This window comes from Argiope bruennichi, chromosome X2 (genome assembly GCF_947563725.1).
Source record: "Argiope bruennichi chromosome X2, qqArgBrue1.1, whole genome shotgun sequence".
Taxonomy (NCBI): Eukaryota; Metazoa; Arthropoda; class Arachnida; order Araneae; family Araneidae; genus Argiope; species Argiope bruennichi.
In genome coordinates this window covers 9409465-9436552 of record NC_079163.1, presented here as the reverse complement: position 1 = coordinate 9436552, position 27088 = coordinate 9409465, and the positions used below count along the sequence as shown (strand labels likewise).

At 29.7% G+C, this 27088-nt stretch overlaps 1 protein-coding gene across 1 annotated transcript in view; it reads right to left on the bottom strand.

The window, feature by feature from the left end:
* The window catches only part of LOC129960391 (uncharacterized), a 119200-nt gene extending 92541 nt beyond the window's left edge, over nucleotides 1-26659 (bottom strand). Inside the window, exon 1 of the mRNA XM_056073812.1 lies at nucleotides 26499-26659. Within this exon, the coding sequence (XP_055929787.1) occupies nucleotides 26499-26547 (49 nt within the window). The 5' untranslated portion in view covers nucleotides 26548-26659. The remainder of the gene's footprint in view (nucleotides 1-26498) is intronic.
* Between the last annotated feature and the right edge of the window lie 429 nt (nucleotides 26660-27088).

The window sequence follows — 27088 nt, the reverse complement described above, 5'->3', positions numbered from 1 at the left end:
GGAAATGTCGAATCCTCTCTTCAGGAACTGAAGTTTGTTTTCATACATGCGTCCATCAAACGCTGCACTTTACTCAAGGCATAATTATTGCGCATTAAAATCGAAACTTTCTGTCGTCTTAGAAAATAGGTGTCTAAAAGCGTATGTTATTTTTGTGTATGCAAGGGACGGTCTTCATAGTAAATTTAGTATTAGTTCAAATTTTTCGCATAGTAGATACAGTTTAGTCTACAAAATTATATTCTCCGGCTTAAAACAGCCCCATTGCATCTGAAACTGGCAGGTTCCAAAGATGCGGTTGCCGAATTATGGGCAGTTGAAATTTATGCATCTATATGCTAAATGAAGTGGGCCATTTTTTCTAAATATTTCAATATATAATTGATTAATTGCAATAATTTTCTTTTTATATTAAACTCTTACGTAGTAACATGAATCCAAAAGTGCGTATTTTGAAATTGAAAGTGATTTGTTTTAATTTTAATTAACTATTTAATTCAAATTTTCAAAATTATTGAATTGAAACATACAAAATTTTTCAAATAAATAAATCGAAAAGAAGCAACTAGAACACAGCTGACCAAATTTTAATTTATTTTGGTTCAGTAGTTCAGAAGCTTTACAGAGAAATTCTAAAGCATTTAGAATTATTTTTATTTTTTTTCGGGAAGTCACCGCAATTATAAAATGAGGGGGAAAGATATCACTGAAATGACGCAGCAAAATAAAGCAATCTTGGGATTGCTTTAAACTAATAACCAGGTTGTAATATAACGTTTTTTCATTAAAAAATAATTTTAAAAACAAAAAAAAGAATCGACCAATCGATTCAATTGACAGATTCAATTTTTCTAGCGTCCAAGCAAAATTGCTTTTGCGTATACTAGAGAAAGTTATAGGAAATCCATAATCTATTAAAATAAAGTACAGCTACTAAATCTCGATATAAGTAATGAATCTTTTTATTTTACAATAATAAAATGGGAAGTGATAATTTCATGAATATGATAAATATCATAAATAAAAATTTAATTTTAATTGAATTAACTGCCATCATTATCAATTAACAAAGATAATCATTAACAGCCTTATCTGTTTTCAGCAAGAATCATTTTAAGAAGAAAAACCTTCCCTATTCACTCAGTACGGAAGTTTTAAGAGAGTCTAAACTTCTACGGCCCTTAGCATTTACTTTAACCTCTAAAATCTTCCAAATGAAACAGTCTAAAGGATTTAGTTCCGTTGAAGATTATCGAAATTTTTCTTACAAAAATATAAATAACTCACATGAATTGCGTTAGCTTGGTTCGCTGCGTTAATACAGAATGGTGCTGAAGTTTCCATTATTTTTTTTTCATTATTTACTGAAGTTTCCGTTGGGGAGGGGATACAATGTGTCATGAAGCAGTAATAAATATGTAGTGAATATGAACTGCTTGTAAAATTCCCCGTTGAAATTTCCATTGTTTGAAACTAGAGTCCAAACCACAGCGCAATTTTTGTTCTGCTGGTACAGAGATTTTCAAGAGTATCCTTGAAGGTTATTGAATATACGATATCAATTTGACATTATGCCATTGTTCAGTGCGAAATAGCTTCTCATCTTAATACTTTTACTGCCATGCCTATTTAGCTATTTCTAGTAATTTTTTTTATTATTATTTATGTGGAAATCAAACCTTGTTCTGTATTGCGATAAAATAAAGAAAGAAAGAAAGAAATATGCCAAGGTCGACACAATCAAAATAGTAAAAATATTTCGCATTAGTTTGTTGGGTCCTATATCTAGACATGATGTTGTATTTCCAGCTTTTCAAGAATAGAAAGAAGGTGACAAAGAGGAAGATCACCCACCAGATTGCTGGATAGTACCGAAAAAGATCTGAAGTAGACATGAGTGAACCGACAGAGGCTACTGGCTTGTAACAAGCTATTTTTGAGAAGAAGAAAGCAGTAAAATATAAATTGGTAGATCCTAGATTTATTTATATAGTTATTTAGATTTTACCAACATTCCATTTTAAAGCAACACTAGAGCATTTTGTAAAGGACCTCGTAATTTTGAACTGCAGTCAGACACTTGTTATTAAAATGCATTTTTTATAAAACCCTACTATTCTGACACTTTCATTAATATGGTAGTCCTTTAATATGTTATCTACTGGATTACAGAGAGAGTTTTACAAATATAAAAGTGGTAATTGACGACACTATTACATATCTTTTAAAAAGCTCATAAATCAAATGGTACGCTTTACATGGTTGTATATTTGAAAATTGCGAACAACAAAAAGTCCATGGATCTTTTTTTCTTTTTTTGACGGACTGTATAAATACTTTTTTCTTGAAAGATCGAAGAAATGGATACAGAAATTAAAAAATAATAATAATCAGTTTGAATAATCTGTACGATTGCAAAATAAAAAGAAGTAAAGGGGATAAAAATTTCGTAAGTACAAATTATTTGAAAGAAAAAAAAGTTTCTAATTAAAAAATTTTAAAAAAAATTAGAAAAATATGAATTTAATTTAACTTTCATATATCAATGCAATATCAATTTCGTCTTGATAATAAAAACTTCATTCATTCTAGTTATAAAATTCTTAGTTCGATACCCCTAGAATGCATGTTCAATAAAGTTGAAAGCCTTTATAAATTCTAATCTCTTTTCAACTAAGATTTTTTTTAAAAAAAACAAACACAAACTTTCGATAAAATATTATTAAGCATATTGATTATAGAAAAAGTTACTTAATGTAATGAGATATAAATTAACAAAACATGGCTCCGTAATCTTAAAATAACAAATGCTTTAAAAACCAGATATTTTTCAGTGAATGGAGTCAATTCACTTGATTACATCACCACATGACAAACATTTGATATCTAGTATTGGGATTTCGCGTCCTGTTTTTGGTAAAATGGGGAGTAAATTCTAAAATTAGAATGACGCTAAACTACCATCATAACAAAATCAAAATCAGACCATTCGATAACTCCTCAGCGTACAATAACGTTTGGATTGTGAATTGAATCGGTTATTTTTTATATTGAAACCTACAAATAAGCTACTGTAACATTTCATTTAAAAAATCAAAATATCTTAGACATATAAATACCTTACATACCCTTCATGTTTTTTAAGGATTGGAATAACAATAAATATTCCAAGTAGAAGTTTAAATAAATTTGTAGATCAAAGTAAAGAGTATGTAAAGAAACGCAGAAATTAATTCTATCATAATGTGGATATTTCAAATGTATCGATTCACATGCAATGTAAAATATAACTCATATTAAAGCTCAAAACGTTTCTTTCCTATTGGTCTAACGAAATTTATCTAAAACTATCGATATGCCCTTACCATTCTATGGATTTAGATATCATAATCGTCAATACGATTTCGTATCTTTTAATGAAGTAATTACCTAAAAGAGACAAATTAGAAAAAATATTTGGTTGTAGAATTTAAAGATTAGCTTTCTGAAATAAACGATATTTTAAAAACTTTTTCAATCAAAAGCAGGCGCTAGATATTCATTCTGCTCCATTATGGATCCTGATTGATCGAGCATTTCAAAAAAGTTCTCTCTTTAAACTAGTTCATTACTTAGAAATCTGTCTTTGCCAGATGGGGAAAAAGCCAGAGATTGGAAATAAAAATTCAAGAAACTATCAAAAATCAAGTTTCGTTTTAATGAATTTTTTATAGAAAAATATGTAGAGTAATGTAGGCGCTATCGCTATTTTTAAACATTCCCCTTTTAGATGAAATGATGTATTAGGAGAAAATATTTGTTAATATGCAAAGCTTTATTTACGATTCCGGCTTAATTCTCCACAGAGAAACATCGTCATTTAAAACACCAAGTATTTGAGATTACATAAAGATTAAAGATTTTATTTAAAGCTTGTGCCGTATTTTAAACGCTTTGCTGTTTGTAAACATCCAGTAAACAACTACTAACTACTGAAACCCTAAAATCGTTTCAGAAAGTTAGATTTTTAAAAATCATTAACTTAATTTTAATTAAAATAATTTAAACTTTTAAGTTAAAATTAGCTTTTTTCTTGCGTTTTCTTTAGTAGGAAGTTAAGCTTATTGAGACATAGTTTTTATTTATTTTAAGGTATGTCGTGTTATTTACCTTTTCGTCTAAAAAGAGAAAGAATTGTAATATCCAAAGAATTGGATGTTAATGAATCTCTTGACGAATCAGCCTGTCTTTCGGTATGCTTGTTGATTCGATAACTAAAAAAAGCAACAAACTAGGTGGTTGAAAGTAATCGAAATTTTAAAGCCCGAATTGCAACTCTGCCTTAAATCTGTCAATGAATCCGAAACTCAAAAACGTAATGAATCAGATAAATGAAATCCAGTGCATAGAATTATATTATGGAGAGTTTCCATAGGAAGATGAGGGTGCCCTTGGATCTTTGATGTGACTAGACAATTTCCTGTGCCCGTCAGAACCACGCCATTAAACAACAGTGGATCAGACATCGGTTTGGAGCTGCCAAATCAACGAAAATCTCGCTGTATCCTTAAGGTTTGAATCTTATTAGTCAATGGAAGTAGGTTCAAAATTCTTATTGTAGTTCTACAATAAGGCTCAATACAAAACATGCTACGTTGTTTAAAAATGCTTGGAAGTTGAGTTATCGCACCGTTCGGATAGTCTAATGAGGATAATTTCTATTCTGGAAAATACAATATGTTTAAACATTTAAAAAGAAAAATATCTTCGCTTGATGAAAATGAAAAAAAAATGCATATAAAAATCAGGATGTACCTTTAAGAAAGGTGTCAGTACCAGATATGTCTGCCTTGGAATGCATCTCACTTTTCAAACTTTCACTTTGGGAAACTTTATTTCACTTTTCTGTCAAAGCACAGATGGCGGTGTTCTTGTGTGTTGGAGAATGTTTTTGATCAGCAAATCCTCTCCCAAAAGTATCCGAAATTCTTTCAGAGGGTTTTAGATTTGGAGAACCTGTTGGTCAAACGAAGTGTTGGAATTTCTCGCTCCACGAGATAATCCTGAATAGAAAATGCTCGATGATATGGTATGCTGACATCCATGAATTCAAATTTATGTTTTTATTAGACTTCACTCGTGTAAAATATGAAACAGGCAACACTACGGAAAACGCAAACATCAGGCAATAAATTTTATCAATGTAGTTGGTCAGTCATAGTGCCAGCTGTAACCATATATTGAGGCGTGCAACCACTGATTACGATACCGATCCAAACCATGGTATTGTACTTCATTTATCGATAACTTTCCTGGATATTTTTGGACAATTAGCAGTACCACATTCATGTCAGATCATTTGGCATCTACTATCCTATAGCAGACTGAACTTACTCGCATCTAAGAATAGTACTCAAACCCAATCAATCAGCCCAATTATGATTCTAACGAAGCCATTTAAAATTATCTATACTGTGCAGTATCAACATAAGATCTGCACAAGAGGTCTCCTGGCGTATAATTCTTCTACCAAACATCTTGCTACCGTTTGTATGGGAAATAATATAACATCTGCATGTATCGTCGATACCGTTAGTTTCTCTTCAGATCTTAATTTTTTTATTGTTAGCTCTAATGGGTCGCCATAATGATCAAGGCTGACAAACTAGAATGATACGCTAATCCCGATTACAAACTGATTAATCCAAATCGGCATATCATTTAAGTTTTTCGTACTTACCGTACGCATATATAAGTCAATTCCAGTTTGTAATCGTTGTGAGTGAAAGCTGATATGTATGTTCCTGAGTAAGGATTTTTAGTACATTAACTATTGTCTATTTAGTATATTTTGTTTTGTGTGGGTGTATTCTTTGATTACGATTAGACAACCAGCTCTGCTGCAACAAACTTTTAAGCTTTACTTTAAAATTTTACCATAATTAGAGAGAGGATCTCTTTCTTCTAAAAAGTAAATTAATTTAAGTTTAAAACGAAGCTAATTTTTTCACAAGAATTTTTTTGGATATCCGCTTTTTGTGGGAGCAAAAATTCATTTATCATCTGATTGACTATAGTACATAGGTTCCTCTTTGACGACAGGACAACATAACCGTCTTCAACGCTTGCACGGAAATCCTTGGGGACTTCAAATCAATTTTCCTTTAATGCTCTTTTCAAAGACCCAAAAACATGAAAATCGCAAGATGACAGATCGGAACTGTAGAAAGGATGATCAGGAAGACCAGCATTACCCTTAATAACACTTTTTGACAATAAATCACATCTGAAATTCTTGTTGGCTTCATCTTTTGAAAGCATTATTTGTAACAGTACATTAATGATATTCCCATCTCCAATCAAACCAACAGCAAGGGGGCACACACACAGAGAGAAGCATAGCTTCGTCAGCTCGAATTGAAGATACTTTTTTTCGGACGAGAAGAATTGAGTTCTCTACAAACCATTTCATACTCTTTGTTGTGGAATCGAAAAAATGGCATGATTTGTCATATGCTTTAATCCCGGTAAGAAAGTTGTTTTCCTCCGTTTTATAATGCAGCAGATACAGGAAGTAAACAACCAATCGTAGAGACTTCTATCCTTCATTAAGATGTTTTGGGATCCATTGCGCACAGATCTTGCTGTAGTTCCGTTGGATGGACACGTCCATTGAAAAATTTCTTACATCATTCAAACACACTACTACAGGATAAATACTGATCATCATACGCATTCGTCTATAAATGTTCGTTCCACAAACGCCTTTGTCACACAAAAATTGAATTGCAACATGCTACCCTTTCGTTTGTACATACAAACGATACATGGTCACTAAATCAAATACTCTCGCTTATCCAGATATACAGCGTCATCTACAGAAAATGTTTGGAAGTTCTGCCAGTTAGAACACCCCTGTTGCTTTTGAAGACCCCTTTTCAAAAAATGTTATATTAATGGCACAAAAAATCATCCATATGTCGATATAAACAATTATACCTACATTCGTAATTGAAAACAAACTTAACAAATGCAATTTTCTTATGAGTTTTCTTTCAGATTGCCATCAGAAAAGTAAAAAAACTCTTTTATTCATTTATTTTTAAGTAAATGGAACTGAGTTGAGTAACTGTTAGAGTATATCATTTCTTTCTTTTGACGTCATCACAATTAAACTGGTTGTTTTCATCTATCTAAGAGCAGCAACCTTTCCCATATAGTTTGATTTCGCCATTTATTGGAAATAAATAAATTTTGTAGAAACCTAAGCTATTATTTCCCAGCTATTTCTAAAAATTTAGCTATAATATCGTTTGTCCTACAATGATTTGTTTCATTATTATATCTTGGGATTTTTTATGATTATGCTTTTAGAAGTTTCTACGTGCTCTTTGACTGTATGATTATGCCCAACAATAAATTAATAAAAAAAAAATTTTAACTAATGATAGGAAATTCGAGTTTGTTGCTAGATGAAAGATTTTGAATGGAACTGCAATAAGTAAAATAATGTTGCTGCAATGGAAATGCATCATATACAAGTAGTATAAAAATACATATATGAAACAAGATTGAAATTTTTGAAATGGTCATATGATAAAAATTATCTGGAATAGATAATTTTGGCATCCAGAAAATTTATTCAAGAGGTATATCGAATTTCATTTAACAATATATGTAATTACGCTTTAAGAACTAATCCTAACTTAAGTTAGAACACGGCTGCCGCTGAAGTAAATTGAGAGCCAGTGGAAAGAAGGTATCAACATCTACTGTGTGCAAAATATTTCATGAAGACGGACCATTATAAAAGTAAAAAGACATTTTGTATTGATCACCTCGCATTACATATTTGAAGTATAGATATGATATAACTACATAACTGAAAGTAAAAGGAAACTCTTGAGAAACTATAAATAGTTAAATGAATTAATTTAAAGGCACTCCTTGCAAAATACAAATGAAAGAAAAAAAAGAGAAAATTAAAACATACTTATAAATCTGAGCATTCCTATATATTCATACACATGTACAATCAGCCAAAAGTGTATCCGAATGCATTTAATTACCAATTACCTCATGATAAATCTGTAGATGCTAACCGTTGTCAAAATATATTCCCTGTACGTGAATGAAATATTTATTCGATCAAAGGGTCACCTCTATATATAAATTTACTCAAATTCAATGTTTTCAAATAGCAACCCCTGATTTCAAATATATATCTGAATTTTTCAGATTAAAATAGCTCAAATACATACAAAATTTTGTAATTTTGAGCAAACTCTTGATAAGTAATAAGGTATTGAAAATTTGAGTTGCTAATGTTGAATGAGGTATCCCGGTTTTTCAATATATTTCAAGATATATAAAATCTTCGACAATAATACTTAATTTACATTAAAATACTCAGTAATGAAACAAAAGATAATGAACTTTTCGGTAATTATTTTCTTAATTTAATACACTTTCTGGCAAAAAGATATTAAATATAAAAATATTCTAAAAAGTAATTTAAAAATAATTAAATTTTGTGAAAACTAGAAAAAAAAATCAACAGCCTGTTTTTTTTTTTTTTTTTTTTTTGTGTGTGTGTGTGTGTGTGTGTGTGTGTGTGTGTGTGTGTGTGTGTGTGTGTGTGTGTGTGTGTGTGTGTGTGTGTGTGTGTGTGTGTGTGTGTGTATTTTAATTATAAAAGAATGCTTCAGAAAATAAGCATCTGACTTTTATTTCAAACTGATCCAAACACTTTTAAGTTAGTTTTTTTTTATATTAATTGCTAAACAGGATCAAAATTTTTGGTTATTTTAAATAATATAATGCGAAAGTACTATTTATCTATTATTTATTTGCAATTAAGTGTACAAATAAACGCATAAATTTCGGATTCTTATTTGCTTCCTTACTAATAACATTATGCATAAAAAACAAAAAATAATAATATTTTTTTTAGAGGAAAGCTAACCCTGTTAACGATTGAAATGAAAACATGAAAACTGGCATAAAGGAAAATATCAAAATAACGACCTATTTGTTACGTATGCATATATTGAGAAGGCTCCTAAATCTTTTTTTCTCGTATATCTCAGATTATTTTGAACAATTTATCTAACATTTTATATTTGGAGATTTCTCTTTAGCAGAATCAACAAAAAGATGTAACATTAGGCGTTGCAATTTGTGCACAAATAAATATATAGATTATTCAATATGAGAATGCAATTTATATATTTTTCAAAATCGAATGATATTTTTACCTTGAATTTATTTTTTATAGATTAAGAGCAATAATCGGTATTTTTGATGGACTACATTTGTAACAATAATTTAAAAAAGAAGAGAGAATTTACACTTATGCCCAGCACAAATGAGGGAGTGATTCTCCGATTTCTAGCTGAGTGTTATTAAAATGGGATTTTAAAGAAATGTATGCATTTTTTAATTTATATAAAAGTCATTATATAAAAGTAATTTATTTGTTAATCAAATATGTCTCCTCAAGAACAGTGTTGAATGTCTTTTATTATTTTTTAATTTTTTTTTATTTTTTACATACTATTAAAGAAGGAGTCGAAAAAAACATTCGGCTCACATAACAACTTGAGATTAATTATAACGGTACTTAAAATAATTTATAATTAAATAATTAATTGCAAAATAAAGACAAAGAAATAATGAAATCAAGGATCAATAATGAGACCAATGAATAATAAAACAAAGAAACATTAAAATTACGCACTATAGGAAATTTGGAAGATTTATATATTCTTAGATAGATAGATTAAGTTTAGCATGAGTGTTGCTCGAAATCAAATTTAAAATAAAATAAGATATAAATGTGTGTTTCAAAAAAACCTCAAACGATGCAGGAAAGATGAGAAGAAAAAAAAGAAGATACATGACCGAGTGTATTCCCTTATCCTTGGATTACGTTGGAACAAAGATATCCCCCCTCCACCAGAAAAATGCCAAATAAACACAGTACAAAAACGTAAATAATGATGCAACGTCAACTTCGACATGCATAAGATGTTAACTAGATTGAAATTAAATGATACCATGTCAATTTCCCCACACAGTAAGGGGAAAACATTAATTTGGTCTTAAGAACGTAAATTTCTTGAAAAGGAGGGAAGACTTACATTAACTATTTCTCCAATGTGCTTAAATTGATCAACCATCATGAAACTTCGCCCAACATTCAGGGACTAGGAAAAGATTTATGAGGGTTGCTTTTTGGGCATAAATTCAAAAATGTATTAAAATTTACCTAAAAAAGTGATTGCATTTGATTTGACATCATACGATGCCAAATTGTTTGCCAATCAATGAGGTACATGAATTATAGCAATACAGTAATTATTTAAGAAGTTATAAAAGTGCTAAATAAACTAATCGAAGAATGTTCTAAAAAAATTGGGAATAAAGGTGCTCAATGTTTTACAAAACTATTTAGAAGTAATCAATTATTAAACCGAAATGCATAGATGTTTTCCTGATTTACTCCAAAGAGTCCCCCTAAAATCATTGAAAAGATGAATTATGGATGATAATTAGGGACGAAGATTTGGAAAGAAATCGGCAAGGCCAAGATAAAAACAAATATTTAAACATTTTTAAAAATCAACCGTAAAATTTACGATTTTTGTTTACAAATATACCTGAATTGCATGATATGCACTAAAAATTCATGATATTTAATGAATACTTGTTACATTTGCTTATTTAGATTTTAAACTAGCATTTTAGAAGTGTTCCTAATCCTAAGAGTTTTTTTTTTCACTATTTGTCCCTAAAGTTTGTGATTTCAAACATTTTTTGACAATATCTCACTTGCGTAAAAACATAGAAACTTGTATTGATACAAATGTCAAAACTCTTCTATAATTTCACCGAAAGATCGTTGTCATTACACACATTATCCGGGGAATTTGCTGGTTCCGTCGCTTTTATGATAACACGTCTAAACCAATCGGTATTAGGACAAGAATAAACATTTCACACAGAAAAAACAAGGTCCAATTAAAGGATAGACAATCTATGGAATTTTTACCGAAATCACAACGTTCCTTTTCTAAAGTCGAGAACTTATCATCAGGTGACGCAGGTCTCGGTTTTAATTAAAGGCTAAGCCTCATAAATCTCATCTTGAGTAATATTATTTTGTTGTTCCTAACCTTACGACTAAAATATTAACTAAGGAGAAATATTCTTTTAATTAAAACGTTTAATAACTTACTAAGCATTCATGAAAAATACTAGAATTTGACTCAAATCAATATCGTATTCTGCGAAAATCCTATTAGATTCAATTTCAGTTACAACGATCAATACTTTTTTTTTCATTTTGCTTCCATAGGATATTAAACATTATATTCGTAGCTAAGATTACTTACCCATATCAAATTATTTTATAAAAATTCCCTCTCACCTGGCAGGATACCTTCCCGATCGAAAATAAACCATCCTTCCAGTTGCATGAACTAACCGCTGATGATTTCTTTCGGGCAAAAAAAAAAAAAAAAAAAAAAAATGGGGGGAGGGCCAATAGTTCTGTTGGTTTGCTTAGCGAATAAATAGCGAAACAAATCACAACGAAAGCCGAAGATCCGATTTCCTCCCTGTCGGATGACTTCTTCCTTTTGTCGTCGAAGATTCTTTCATTACTTCAGAACGAGAATCCCAGGATTCCCGTACAGGAAACCGCCAAAAATGATTGTCATTCTCCTCTTGGTTGCAGCTTAATTCCCGGGCTAAATCCTCCAGAAAAGGAGGCGCAAACACGCTTTACTTTGACTTTCCAACATAAACGCAAATTAGGCGGAAATTAATTAGTAGTAGATGATTTGTCAGATAGCGTTTGTATAAAATATACCTGTGAAGACTCTGCCAATATCTATCAAATTATTATCACTTAGATGAATGCATGGAAAACATAAACCCAAGTGAGATAAAAAAAAATGTGTTGATATTAGATGATGTTGAATGAGAAACAATTATAATAAGCTTAACGCTTCGAAACTATAGCGAATCTCGTTGTAGTACGCACTTTCATCTAACTTGACTTGTTGCATGTTTGTAAAAATGTAATATTTTAATCGATTTTTTTACCCACTTTATGATACAACAGTTTTAAAATTTTATCCATCCATCTATGATCACTGGCAATGTCCTATCTTAATAATTTCACAATTTAATTATGATTTAAGTAATTAATTTAATTTAATTTAATTTTGATTCCATACGAGTGACGCTACCTAGCAATGATTTTTCAAAAGCATTGATCATGAAGTTTCAATCATTTCTAATAACGAACTATAAATTAAAGATTAGCAAACAAGAAAGTAAAATATTGAGATTTTAAAAAATTTACTTTTTAACACTTCGATAACAGTGGGGTTTTATTTATTTTTTATATTGATTAGTTGAACTTACAAATATAAATTAGACTGAAATTAATTATTCATAGATTACATTTTAAGTAATATCCACATAAATAAAACACGCGTGCTCTTTGTAAGCTTCTTTAAATATTTGTTACTGTTTAGATGGCTAAAATTATAGCTTATTTAATGAAGATTGTTGATTCTTAATATTGCATTGGCAATAAAATATACGTATGATTTATTAATGGATTTGCTATAAACAATTTAACGTATCTGAGCTGATTTTTTTAGATCAATCATGTAACAAATGTCTTAACAGCGGTTTTCTTTTTATAAGAGCCTGGCATTTTAACAGACATTAAGTAAAATCCATTACTATAACTTTCTCAAAATGCATGCTGATTTTGAATTGCAAATGGATTTATGTTTCAATCATATTTTTGTTTTACTACAGAATCATCAATTGATCCGAAATTTAAAGCCTTTTAATGAATGCAAAGCAGAAAAATATTTCTTAAGACAAATTAACAATCATTGACAGGATAATAATTTAATTTAAGTGAAGCTTTGTGTAAAGAAAAGGCAGTGGAGAGAACAATTTAATCATTATGCTTCTCCAACATCTTCAAAATTTGCCATTGAAATGCAAATTGAAAAATCGGTAATAATCACAAACAGCTATAATAACAAATAGATCATCGAAAAGATTACATCATTACTAACGATATAATGATTATCATTAAATTATTGACAATGATTAACAATGGCTATTGCTAATGATATGTCGTGCATAATCTTACCTCCTCACGAAGTCATTTATTGAGCAGAATTAAAATTTCACTTTGAGCAGGGTTCAACGCTAATATTTATTTTGATTACACTTGAAACATGCGTTTATATTTCTAAAGTGCATGCTTAAAAGTAAAATTCTCAAACAATTTTATATTATTATGACTCTTACATGAGTTTCTTTTGTAACCCTAATTGGAAAAGTAAAAAGCGTATTTAACTTTTTGAGTGAGCTTGCTGAAACTCATTTTTTAAAACTCGCTTGTTGAATATTTTTCAAGAAAATCAAAGCTTTGGCTTTCTTGTAATTTTAAGGTCCGTTTTGTGTTTCGCTTCTTCGTATGGAGAAGAAAAATTTGGAACTCTGCTTTAATCGTCAAAATTTGATGGAAATTTACCATCCTATGATTCCATCTAAATTTCATTTATCTGACCTGTTGTTGTGTTGACATATTTATAGGCAGACAAAAAAGAACTGATGGTTCTAAAATTTCAAGGATTTATTTTTAAATTAGACACAACTCTACGATTTCGTTATATATTAAATTACATAAAACTCACATTAAAATACACCAATCTGACTTGTCGCCTTTCCAAATTATCGTATTTGCATACACATGAAAAAATAAATTTACATATGCTAAACTGTACGAAGAAGGGACCAAAAGAACAAAAACAACCCTATTTCATTGAATGCGATATCAAATTTAATACAACATTTGGAGGAAACGGGAGTTGGGTTTTATCGTTCCCGAAGTGGCAAACGTCCCTTGAGAGTGAACAGCGTCCACGTTATAAAAAGTGTAACGGAAGAATTGGCAGTTGAGACATCAACGGGAAGTAACAGTACTCGTGAAGGCGGAAGAATAACGGGGAATCTGAAGTCATCGATTCAACATATTCTGATCGGGATGTTTCATCTGTGTCTTAAAAAGATACAGAAACTTCACCAATTATTATCGGCGGATACGTATGAAGACTTAACTTTCCTACATGAACGCTGGTACTAATGATAAGTGAATCACAATGGTTGCGGAACGCCATATGAGTGAATGAAGTCTACTTTTCAATGAATGGGGACCTCAATACACAAAACAATCATATCTAGGAGATGTCAAGCCTTAATGGGTACTGACTACGTCACCGCATTCTCTTCAAGTGACTGTTTGGTGTGGCTTCACGGCGTCTTTCAATTTAGGCCCTTTCTTTCTCGAAGAGCGTTGTCCAATGTCCGATTGGGAAACTTGTACAGTCTTCAGAACGTTATGTTGGAAGTGACCACAATGTGCCTGCATTGTAGGAAAGATATGCATTATTTTTTATCACCTTCATGAAGAATGAAGCTCCCTCCCCCCTTCATTTTCCCCATAAATTTAAGACATTCTTTTTTGGACACTTTCATTTAAGACCGATTGATAGTAAGAGGTCCTTACGATCACCAAACTTGATCCCACAAGATTTTTGGCTGTGGGGATACTTAAAGTCTCCTATGTACCTGGGCTCTTTAGCCACTTTGGTACAATTGAATGATGCTATTCGACAGACCATCGATGATATCGATGCCAAGATGTTACATTCAGCTTTAATAGATGCGCCTCACTTGCCTTGTGATGGGGTGATCATGTGAACATCTTTTACTTTAAAATAAATGCACAATGCCATGCTATTGAGATCTGTTTCATTATCTGTTTGTGTTTGACTGATAAAGATAAAACATGTGACATGTGAGCGCCTTCTTTCGGTTACTTTTAAAATAAAAATAATCATTATTATTATTGGAAAAAAAAAACATGTTTTTTTCATTATATTCTAGAAACCGAAATTTTTTCCGAGCGTTACTTCTTTTGTTATGAATTTTTGAAGCTTGTGAGAATTTATGATGCATCTTGCATTTGAATCAAAATTTGAGAGATATTTATAATTTTGGTATAAAGATCGGATAAAATCTCTTCTTTGGTAAAATCTCTCTAGCTCAAGGGAGTCAAACTCGTAGCTCGAATATATTAACGAGCAAGCAAATATAATATGTATGTAATAAATTTTTTTAGAATTTTATAGCTTAGTTTTCAAAATTATTAATTATTAATAAAGAACTACAAAGTTCACCAATGTCCTATTATTAGTCGTTTTACTCGTACATCGATTAATTTAGTCAAAATCTAATGATATTCAGAGTTGAAGGCAAAATTCAGTAAAGTTGGATTGCCTGATTTCACAAATATTTGCCAGCCAGGTTTTGTATCACTCATAAATTAGCAAATGAAACTATTTAAAAGCACTTATCGGTGGTATCGATTATTTCCTTTTAGTTATGAAAGGAAATAAGTCTTTTGCCAGATCAAGAATTACTGACATCCACCTTAGATCGTTTTGAAAGTAATCATCGTGGACAAGATATCATTCGAAATCGGCAAGATTATAGCAGAAAATAAATAACAAATGACGGAAAAAACATGAATTTTTCCGTTGTTCTGTATTTGCTCTACTTTCGAAATAAACTTGCGTTTTTATAAATAGAACTTTGGGGAGATTTTATAATGTTTTGCGAACCATACAAATTTAAAACTTGCGTATTTGTATTCAACCCTTGGTCTAGCTCTTTCAGTTTTTAAATCATTGATTTAACAGATAAGCAGATACAATCTTTAAAATGGTTTTCTCAGTCTCAGAGGTCCTCCCGCTGGTGTGGTGTGGTGTGGAGATGGGGGTGCCAGCTCAGGTGTTGTCCTCGTCATCGGACCGTGGTTCAAAATTACGAGGTCCGTCCCAAAACAGCCCTAGTGTTGCTTTACAACGAGACGTTAATATAACTAAACTAAACTAAACTAAACTAAACTCAGTCTCAGAGAGACGCCTCAGATTCTGGAGTTGAATTCATTTACAATTATAATATCTTTGCTTTGTAAAACTCTTGCACAAGAATGTAGAAACCGACTAATTATCTTTCAACATACAGGATGGAATATTAAAAATTTTCGTTTTTAAAAAATCTGAAAAATGATAGACGTTGGGAAAATATAATTTCGTTTTGTCTAAATATGGATTATTATTTATTTTGAACACGTATCACAGGAGAAAAATTTGTGCAATCAACTATAAGCGTTCATCTGTGTTTCAAACAAAGAGCCTAAGTTAAAGGAATCTTAACAAAGAAATACAAAAAAAAAAAAAGCAGAGCTTAAGCTTTGCAGAACTAATTGCTTCAAGGATTTCTATTGGACTAACGATTCGTGATAAGAACAATTAGGCTTCCCAATCGCTTGAAGAAAGCCAATTGTCACATAAAGGAAATCAATAGTCTCTAAACTGAGTTTATTTACCTTGGAAACGTAACGCAGGTACAAATAGTTTTTCAAAATAATAAAAAGAGAAAATATCACATCCAACTCGGAAGAAAACCGTAAATTTGTAAATAAAGCATCATTGATTCAGTAAATAAGACATAAAGTGAAATAAAAAACAAATCCATTTTATCAGCTTTTCCGAAATTCAAATAGAAAACATTGCACGTTTTTCAAAAACAGACTGACTTCGGATCTAAATCTGTACAGTGTGACAAGTTTATAAAAGCTACTTTGACTTGTGAAGATCTACAACTGTGATATATATAATATATATTATATGATACAACTGTGTATACAACTGTGATATATATAATATATATTATATGATACAACTGTGTATACAACTGTGATATATATAATATATATTATATGATACAACTGTGTATACAACTGTGATATATATAATATATATTATATGATACAACTGTGTATACAACTGTGATATATATAATATATATTATATGATACAACTGTGTATACAACTGTGATATATATAATATATATTATATGATACAACTGTGTATACAACTGTGATATATATAATATATATTATATGATACAACTGTGTATACAACTGTGATATATATAATATATATTATATGATACAACTGTGTATACAACTGTGATATATATAATATATATTATATGATACAACTGTGTATACAACTGTGATATATATAATATATATTATATGATACAACTGTGTATACAACTGTGATATATATAATATATATTATATGATACAACTGTGTATACAACTGTGATATATATAATATATATTATATGATACAACTGTGTATACAACTGTGATACATATAATATATATTATATGATACAACTGTGTATACAACTGTGATACATATAATATATATTATATGATACAACTGTGTATACAACTGTGATACATATAATATATATTATATGATACAACTGTGTATACAACTGTGATACATATAATATATATTTATATTTTTAATATAAATTTCATATATTCTACAGATTATTAAAGCAACCAATTATATGAATGCAATGGAGAATTTTACATTTCATGTTTTCACATATATATTTTCTTTCTTACTTTTCGGCAAATAAAATTTATGTTAAAGAAAACGAACGATAAATAAAAATCTCTGAGCATATTTAGTATTTATGCTATACACATTAATAGATAAATATATATGATTTCCTTAATCGATATCTTTTTGTAGAAAGAAAACTCGTCCTAGAAATTGCAGCAAGTGGAAGAAGTTGCAGCTCAAGTGAAGAATTAAGAGTTTCAAACCTTCCGATCAGTACCAGGGTCCGCTGAGTAGACTATGTTCAATTATTCATAAGAAGCTGTTGAAATTCCTCCGATAGTATTCGTTCAAGCTTTCATTTCATCCATACGATTTTTACACACGACTTCGATTCTCACTTAAGTTTTAAATTTCTTGATCGTTATAAGTCGATTCAAAATGTCTTTGAAACATGCTGTATACAGATGAAGCTCGATTTCAATGGAAGAATCGGTGAATGCCGAATTTGTGATTCACAAAATCCACGCTCTCTCTTTAATGTTTAATTGCATTCTTCAAAATCGATAGCAGTGTGTGAATTTTTCTACATCAATATGCATTTCTCTTCTGGATAGATACTTCCTCGAGAATTTAATCTCGGTAGGTCCTGTGACTTTGTAGGTCTGTGTGTCCTATAATAACCCCGAGCAGTGTTTTAGAAGGATCTAATTCTGATTCTATAATTACGCCAATGTCTTTCACCCACTATTGAACATGGAGCTCCTTGTCGTAAAGCATGTTGTTTTAAATATATTCTGAAAATATATTTTACAAAAAAATGAGTCCTAAATCGCACTTTCATCATCTGTGCTTTCCCGGATCTTCAGGCACAATCCCAGCGATTTTATTTTAGAAAGAATTTAATGAATCCTGAAGGTTCAAGAACATTATCTGGTTTTAAAGACAGCATTTTGTGACACGTGTTCAACAATTCCAAATGCATATTTCACTCAACTTTGGAAAGTGTCACTCTGCGATTTCATCTAATAAGTCCAGAAGGTTTAAGAACATTATCTGGTTTTAAGGACAGCATTTTGTGGCACATGCTCAACATTTCCGAACGCATATTTCATTCAACTTTGAAAAGTAACATTCTGGGATTTCATTTGAAACCTTACAGCAATAACCATTATATAGAACATATTTTCCTATAATAAAACTCGAAGAAGTAAAAAGAATGACTAGATGAAATTTATTTTTAAGGTTTCGATAATTTTTGGTGATTGAAGACGGCTGAATAGTTTATGACAAATCTGTAAAAGATTAAGTATGTCTTGAATATTCATGAAAAAACAGCTAAACCAAACAGTCATTAGGATAAACATCCAATATGTATTGTTGCATACTTTTACAAAGGAATTTATAAACCAATAAATATATTTATTTAAGACTACTGCTTTGAGAATATTTCCACACCTGAAATTGCTATTTGTACTTGAATAGTGAAAAAGATAATACTGCGAATCGCTGTTGATTCATGCGAAATATCCATTGTCAGAATTCTGTTTCTACTATCAAAACGATGAGATTAATATCACTACCTTACATACTATATCGCGGCAAACAATTAGAGCGGATTTCTTTGTCTAGATAATGAAAAATAATCTGCAAAGAATCAAGTTTTCTTGACAATTTTCGGGGGAATTGAAATATTTCTGAAAATAAAATATTTCATTAAAAAACATTTTGCAATAAGAGTCTCAAATATCCCTCTGATGTAAGTTTTAGAGATTTATTTTTGTATAGCTGAAAAGAACGTTAAATATTATTGTAATATATATTAATGAGTAATACTACATGTCCTTTTATAATGTATTTATTTATTTGTCTGAGGGGCAAAGGAATGTATTAGAAAGTATGTGAAAGTATAATGTGGACCTTGTCAAAATTACTGATATTGGAAGAATTTACTTTCTGTTGATTTAGAAATAAAAGTCCAGGTTAAATTCCGGGAATATTATTTAAGTCAAATTTATTTTTGCCAATAAAGCATTTATGAAACTTAACAGAATAAATTGCTATTTTGAGACATCAAGATGTTAATTCTATTTCAAATTTTTAGAGAAATATTGAAAAAAGTATTTTTTTATACTATTTAGGGGCTTATTTTATTTATTAAGCAAGAAAGATGAACAACTAAAGATGATTAGATTTAACTCTTTAATTAGTTAATTATAATTTGATGCCATACTACAAACAAAATTTTCAGTAAATGATCTAAAAGTGACCATTTAGTTGTTCGCTCTGAATATCCAATATCAAGATTCTACTTCTTCCTTCCAAAACGATGAGACTAATATCACTCCCTTGTATGCACTCTCACAAACGTACATTTCAACATGAATTAAAATACTGAACACGAAAACAAAGTTAAATAAATAAGTTTAAAGCATTTTTTCAATTTATCCTAAATCCGAATTTTAGCAGCAATACAGAGAGATTTCAAAAGATCTGGAGAGGCGATAATACACTGCAAACAAAACAAGTTTCATAATAGCTTACAGGGTCGAACTTAAAAACTATAAATGGTAAAATCACATAATATAGAGTATGGTAGGTCAATAAATAACAAATTTACATCTATGTTTGTTTTCTTTTTGTGGTTTCAACTGAAAATTATCGTATGTGAAATAGAGTTTGGAATCTGCAAATAATTCCTTGCCTGAATTAAGATCGCTACTTTTTCACATTTGCCTCATTTTTTTTTAATCTCCCTGTATACGTTTTATTCAAAATATTATTACTATATAAAACATTATATTATTTGCTGATTTTGTTCAAAAGAGAATTTTCTTAAACCTGATGTAAGACTGTGAACTTTTATGAAACACATTTTAGGCTGTAATGCTTTCATTCACTACTAACGATATAGAAAATATAGAAAATTTTAAATTGTTCCTCCATAAATTTTTATTGTGGGACTTGTTGAAAATAACATTAAACTAATGAATTAAAAATTGTCAGCAGCAAAAAAAAATGTAATGCTGACCAAATAACTTGTATAACTAATGTAATTCTTTAAAACTAGAAACTGATGTGAACATTATTTATCGTAAAATTTTCAATTAAAATTAAATCACGTAAGCTGCACACACAGGTGTCATAATTTCGCTTATACGTAACTTGTAAGTGACGGCAATGATCGACTAATGTGAATGATATTCCACATGTAAATATTTCAATATAGGCTTCCAAAGAATAATAAAAACCGAGCTCTCTCAATGATGAAAGCAACAATATATTTTCGAAAACTTTAAATGCCAGAATTCATTTTTATGCATTATTTACAGATCGTTGCAATGAACGATCATAAATGGGATTAGAATGATACCTATACCATGAAAATTCCCAGCACAAACTAAGAAAAATATCGAGCCTTATATTTAAATATTTATACTTCGAATCTGGTTCGTACATTTGCAAAATTATTTTATGACCACTCTGTATTTTTCTACAGTACATAAAAGGACTTTAATTTTTCCAAAATGAAATACAGCTAATGAAGAAAAAGCAAATAATACCCTAAAAGCAACAAATAATATCTTGAAAAGTACATTTATTAATCGATTTTGTTTGTCATGGAAAGTTACACTCTAGTGAATTTCGTTCAATATAGTTTTTACTGCAAACAGTAGGTTGCATTAGATGAATGAACATGATAAAATAATTTTTTTTCTTTTAATACAAAAGGAAACCAAAACCTTTTTTTTTTTTTTTTTTTTTCATCTTTCAAGTTTATTCCAGTAATATTCAGGCTTTTTTGCCACCTCTCGAGTCCCCCAAGACTATACCAATTAAATGAAAACGATCGTATATTTTATTATAACGAATTAAATCACGCATAAATTTTACTCTATCCAAAAAGTCTTCTGAATTTCATATAGTAATTTTTATCTTTTTAAGACAAGCATGCTCCAGTTCTTACTTATCATTTCTTTCCATTTATTTATATTCGATGTCGGAAGTTTCACAATTCTAGAGAACATTTTATTTTATTTATTTGTTCAATATTTCTTTTTTTATAGTTAAGTATGGAAAGTATTTTGGATTCAAAGACTAACAAAGCCCTTTACCAACACTTTAATTTTATGTAGGTCAAAAGAATTTTTTTTTAAAGAAATGTGTATTTATTACGAAAAACATGGTATCAGATGCAACAAATAAAACAAGAATTTTTTCCTCAACTGAACTTAGAATATCTTCATATGTTGGGAGGCAGTTATTTGTGGACTTTAACTAATTGCCTGCTCCGAATTCCAAGAAATTTTGAGCGCTTTTCAATCTGACACTTATACAAAAACAATTCATGTATTCTAACTTTACTTGAGACCAGTCGAATTTTTTTTTTAAGTTGAGTAAAATTTAATTACCATACTACTTTCTACTCCACTAAAACGCTAGTAAAAAAACTATAAACAATATAACGAAAAAATGATTCAAGAAAAATAGATGCAAATGTTCGTTTTTGCGCTATGAAAAAATTTGCACTTTATTTTATTAGTAAACAGCATATACGAATATCTAGAATATCATTAATTAGAATTTTTATTCTCAATAATCTCTACTCAGTTTTTTTAACTGACAAATTCAATATACGTTTCAGGATAAATAAGTACTAAATTTTATGAATTTTTTCAAAACAAGTATAAGATTCCAATATAAAATATTTAGTAAAAAACAAAATGTAAAATGCAAACAATTATTTAAAAGTATACTCATATTTTATATGTGGACACTGAAATTTTTTTATCTCTTAAGCCTTATCTTTCCTCATTCTTATCACGTATGAAGATCTAAATGCCAAAGTATTTCTTTCCAGCAGGAACAAGTAGCATTTAATAGTTATATGAATTCGTAAATGATAGCAATTCTTTGCTCGCCCGTTGAATGCCAATATGTTTCTATTTTATTGAATGACAAGCGTATACTTTTATCTCCTTTTTGAAATATTTTTTGAATTAACATAAGAAATGTTACAAAGCATCTAGTAATATTACCTTCGTATTTGCACACATAAATAGAAGTAAAAAGACGAAGTTGTGTTCACTAGGGGTTGTTTTAAAACCCATTGAAGCAATTGAACCTTTAATACAATTAGAAAGCACAATATTATCTATACAGGTTTTACAATTGTTACATTTATAAATTATCCTAAAGTAATATATATATATATATATATATATAAGCACGTGAATAAAAATTTCCTATCTGCAAGCCTGTTCCTTTTGCTCGGAGATATAAAGAATTCTTTTCGCTATTTCCCCCTCTAATTTTATCAGAATTGATGCTTTGTGAAGGAAATTGGGAGTAGAGAATACCATTAATAACATCTTTCCAATACGCTTTGGATAAAAATAACTCAAGTTAGGTGGTTGAAAATACCTTTTCAGCTCCTAATTTCTAAGCTATTGAAATTATCGACAAATTTTCAATACAAAAGTTGTTCATCAAGGCAAATTTAAATTATCTTTCTCTCAAATATCTCCAATAGTAAAGGAGTTAGGGGGAAATAAAAGTTTCAACTGCGTTACTATTTCCAATCCCTTTGAATTCGACACCGCATCGACGAATTTGGCCAAGATTTCTTCCTTTCCTATAATAAATTCCTCAGTCGTTCAAATAAAATAGGTTGGAGATCTAGGAATCATGATCAGAGAAGATTTGCAGAAATTTTTTGGAAGTAGCTTCATCAGAACTATGAAAAAATTTAACAATCTTATTAAAAATAAACCTACTTAATATGAAACTGAAGAACTAATATAAAATTCCACATAAATAGAACTCAGTTATTACTCTACGCGCAAGGTATAATAGGATGCATTGCCACTCTTAAATGTATAATCAGTCACTTTGAAAAATTTCACTTCTTAAATTTTCGTTTTCTTGACGAATGTTCCATATCCTCTGCAGAAAGTCAAGTAATCAATATGAACGAGAAAATAACACAATTAGCATGAATATCTTGGAACATATAGTTGAAGTGTACAGATGAGGCATGAATCACTTACTTTAAACATACATATTTATATTCTCATCCCCGATATGCTGGAAGGTCAAAATTACTGAAGAGTAAGGAGATCACGACAAAACCATTCTACCTTTCGCACTACGGACAAAGACAGCACTTTCGTAATCCAATATCTAAAAATGAATTTTTGTGTGTTCGTGTTTTATTTGCTATCGTACTGTTCATCCAATGACGATAAAACCTTATTAATTTATTGTTTTGAACCTAGAAAATCCATGTTTTTCACATGGCCAGCTGTATATTGGATGCTCAAGAGTCGGACAGCTACAAAACGTGTTTATTTTTGCAGAAGAACGGAAAAACAAAAAATACTGTCTACCCTAAAGCTCTTGAATAATAACGTCAAAAAATAGAATATTATTTATACTGCTCCTTTATATATCATACAATTTCAATTAATGTATTCACTGTCTATAAAAAATAAATATCATTCTTTCGATCATTCCTAATTAAACAAGATAGCTATTTCAAATTTCAAACGATATTTACAAAATTATTTTTTCTGCGGCAACAACGCGCCGGCTACCAGCTAGTTCTAAATATTTTCGAGAGAAAAGAAATCGAAACATTCGCAACTAGATAGCATTTGAGAAATAAACTGTTTACAGAAGTACTGCTTCATTTGTTTCAGTTGAATGCACGGACCTGGTGCTGACAACAAAAAATCTCTTAACCTATTTAAGGTTGTGACTCATCTGATGTAATATTCTATTGTGTGAAAGAATATTCACTATCTTCTTACTTAAAAGATTTTATATTTATGAGATTTTTGATGACAAAATTGTAAAGAATTCACAATTTATATCTCATCCTATACGAACGACGTTCTAGAAATATGAAAACAAAGCTTATGTCATCGAATGGAAGCGTACTGAGGTAAAAAAAAAAAAAAAAAAAAAAAAAAAAAGTGAGAAAAGAATATCCTAAGCTATTGAAAAATTTTTATGTCTACATATTTTAATTTTGAGGGAAATAAAACGACATTTCAACCGTTGAAATTCTCATAACATTTGTCGTACGTTAAATTTGACTTCAAAGTTAAAGCCACTGTCATTAGGCAAAAAGTAAAAAAAAAAAGACACTAATCCACAGAGCCTTGTATTTTTCTTCTCAAATATCATTAAGAGCTGGATATTTACAAATTAATCCTATGACATTACCAACATAATTTTAAAATTGTTTCCGTACTGCCGTTTGAATTCTTCTTTCATAAATCAACTTGCTAATATTAAAATAAATCTGAATCACAAGAAATGTTTTTCACATTTTTATAAAGAATTTATTAAGCAAGTGTAATGATTAATACTGTTGAAATAAATATTTAAATATTTTCCATATCCGACTCCCATTGCAAATGAAAAACTTTAATTCCCACAGCATTTATAATAATTTTCCAACAGAAAGGTCGGAGCACAAATTTTTAAAAATGAAATAAAAATTAAGCAAAATATCTTTATATTTGTCAAACCAACAGCTTAGACTAGCCCAACTGCGTAACAGTTCTTAGACATAAACTAATTAAGAACGCAGTTTTACACTATCTTCCTTGGAACTAAAGCGAGGAAGTTAATGAGTTATTTAAAGTGGATTTTCTTGAAAACTGAGTTTAATGAGTAGAGGATGTGTTGAGATTAACTCCGGTAATTCTAGTTTAGACTTTCCTTAAATGTAACAGAAGCTATCTGTTTCAATTAAAGAAGAGTGTAGTAAAAGAATTATTAATTCATTAATTTCGATTATTATATTTTAGGTATCCTTTATAACTAAAGACAAACTGTAGTATTCAATAACATTTTGAGTTCAATTCTTTATATGTTTTTTCATTCACAATGCATGGTCAAACTACAAGAAAAAATGTCTAATCGATAAAATTGCTAAGGACGTGGCAGAGTCTTATCAAACAGTAGTATTAAATAAAATCCTTAGTATAAACATAATAACGCGTTTAAAAAATTAAAAAAAAAGAAAAGAAAAATGAGACTTCTGAAGACAATGAGCAATTTGAATTTTTAAATGATTTACTAAATTTTTATGGACAGAGAATCCTCGAGTAAAATGTTTGAAGTTTTGAATTTTAAATGTCTATGCTACAAAGTTAAACACGCACTTGAAATTTATTTATATTTTTATTTTAAGTTCACAAAGATCTAACATTAGAGCTCCTTATTGGGAATAAGCTTAAATTTTTAAAGGAATTTCTCAAAATAATAATGAAATATCATTTGACTGGTTTTAGTTAATATCACAATAATTCAACGCGTGATTTAATTGATATTTTATGAACAATAATGTATTCCAGTCCATTAAAAATAAATACAGAAAAAAAAAGAACAAACTATGTGCCTATTGCCCAAGTAAAAAAGAAAAAAATCTTTATTAAAAAGGGCTTTCTTATGACAAATAAGATGAAATTTCTCATTTTTATTAAAATGCAAATGATTTTGCATTAAAAATAACTAAGAATCTTCCAATAAAAGCAGCTCAGTAAGTAACTGATATTATAATACAATCTAAAAACTGGTGATATTTTATTTCTAAAACAGGGAATTCATTTTCATATAACATACATGTGGAAAAATCCCAAATCATTTTTTTTTCTAAGGGGAAATATAAAAATCAGTAGGAAAAATAAATCCATATTAAAATTTATTATTATATATTCATTTATTTTTTCTTGAAACATCTTTGAAACTGTGCTCTCTTCTAACAAATTTGAAATTTAGTAATAAGATATTTCTGTATTATCCTAGATTGTATTTTTGATTCTTTAATAGGAATCATAAATAAAATTCAAAAGAATATATTTTAACTTTTTTTTTTTTTTTTTTTTGTCTTTTCCAACTGAATTGTGTTTCCTTCAAAAAGTAATGACCGTAGAAAATGTTACACTTGATCTGATAAATTTCACACTTACCAATAACGGTGGAGAGAAGTAACAAAAATGCACCCGGAGCAACATCCATTCAGATATCCGGATTCACCTATTCTTTGCGCGATCGGATTCGGGAAAACTGAAAGACTCGGAAACTTCCCGTTACAACTCCGAATGAACTCTAGAAGACTGTTGAAGTTGTCTTCTCGGCATGGCTCTTCCGAATGAAAGCCACGTGCTATTCGCGCTGTCATATTGGCTGCAAATTTAAGGTAGAGGGCGCTCAACTTTCACTTGTTCATCCTAGATATTTGTAAGAAGCTCTCTTAACTTTCAAAGGCCTACTGCTTATAAAGCTGAAAAATAAACAAGTTGGTCCTTACTGTTAAATAAATTTATATTAGCCTATTTAAAAGAAGATTCTCTCAGAGCTGAATTTTTAACCAATCATTGATTTAACCGAATTTTAATTCAGAAACAGTGAGCAACTTGTAGAGAATTGGGGAAAAATTTATTGCATAATATTTTTAATGATGTGTTATAATTTAAAGATGTAAGAATAAATAGCCTTTATAAAATCAGAATAGAAAAGGATTTTAAAAAATTATTTTTATTCAATTTATTATTAAGAC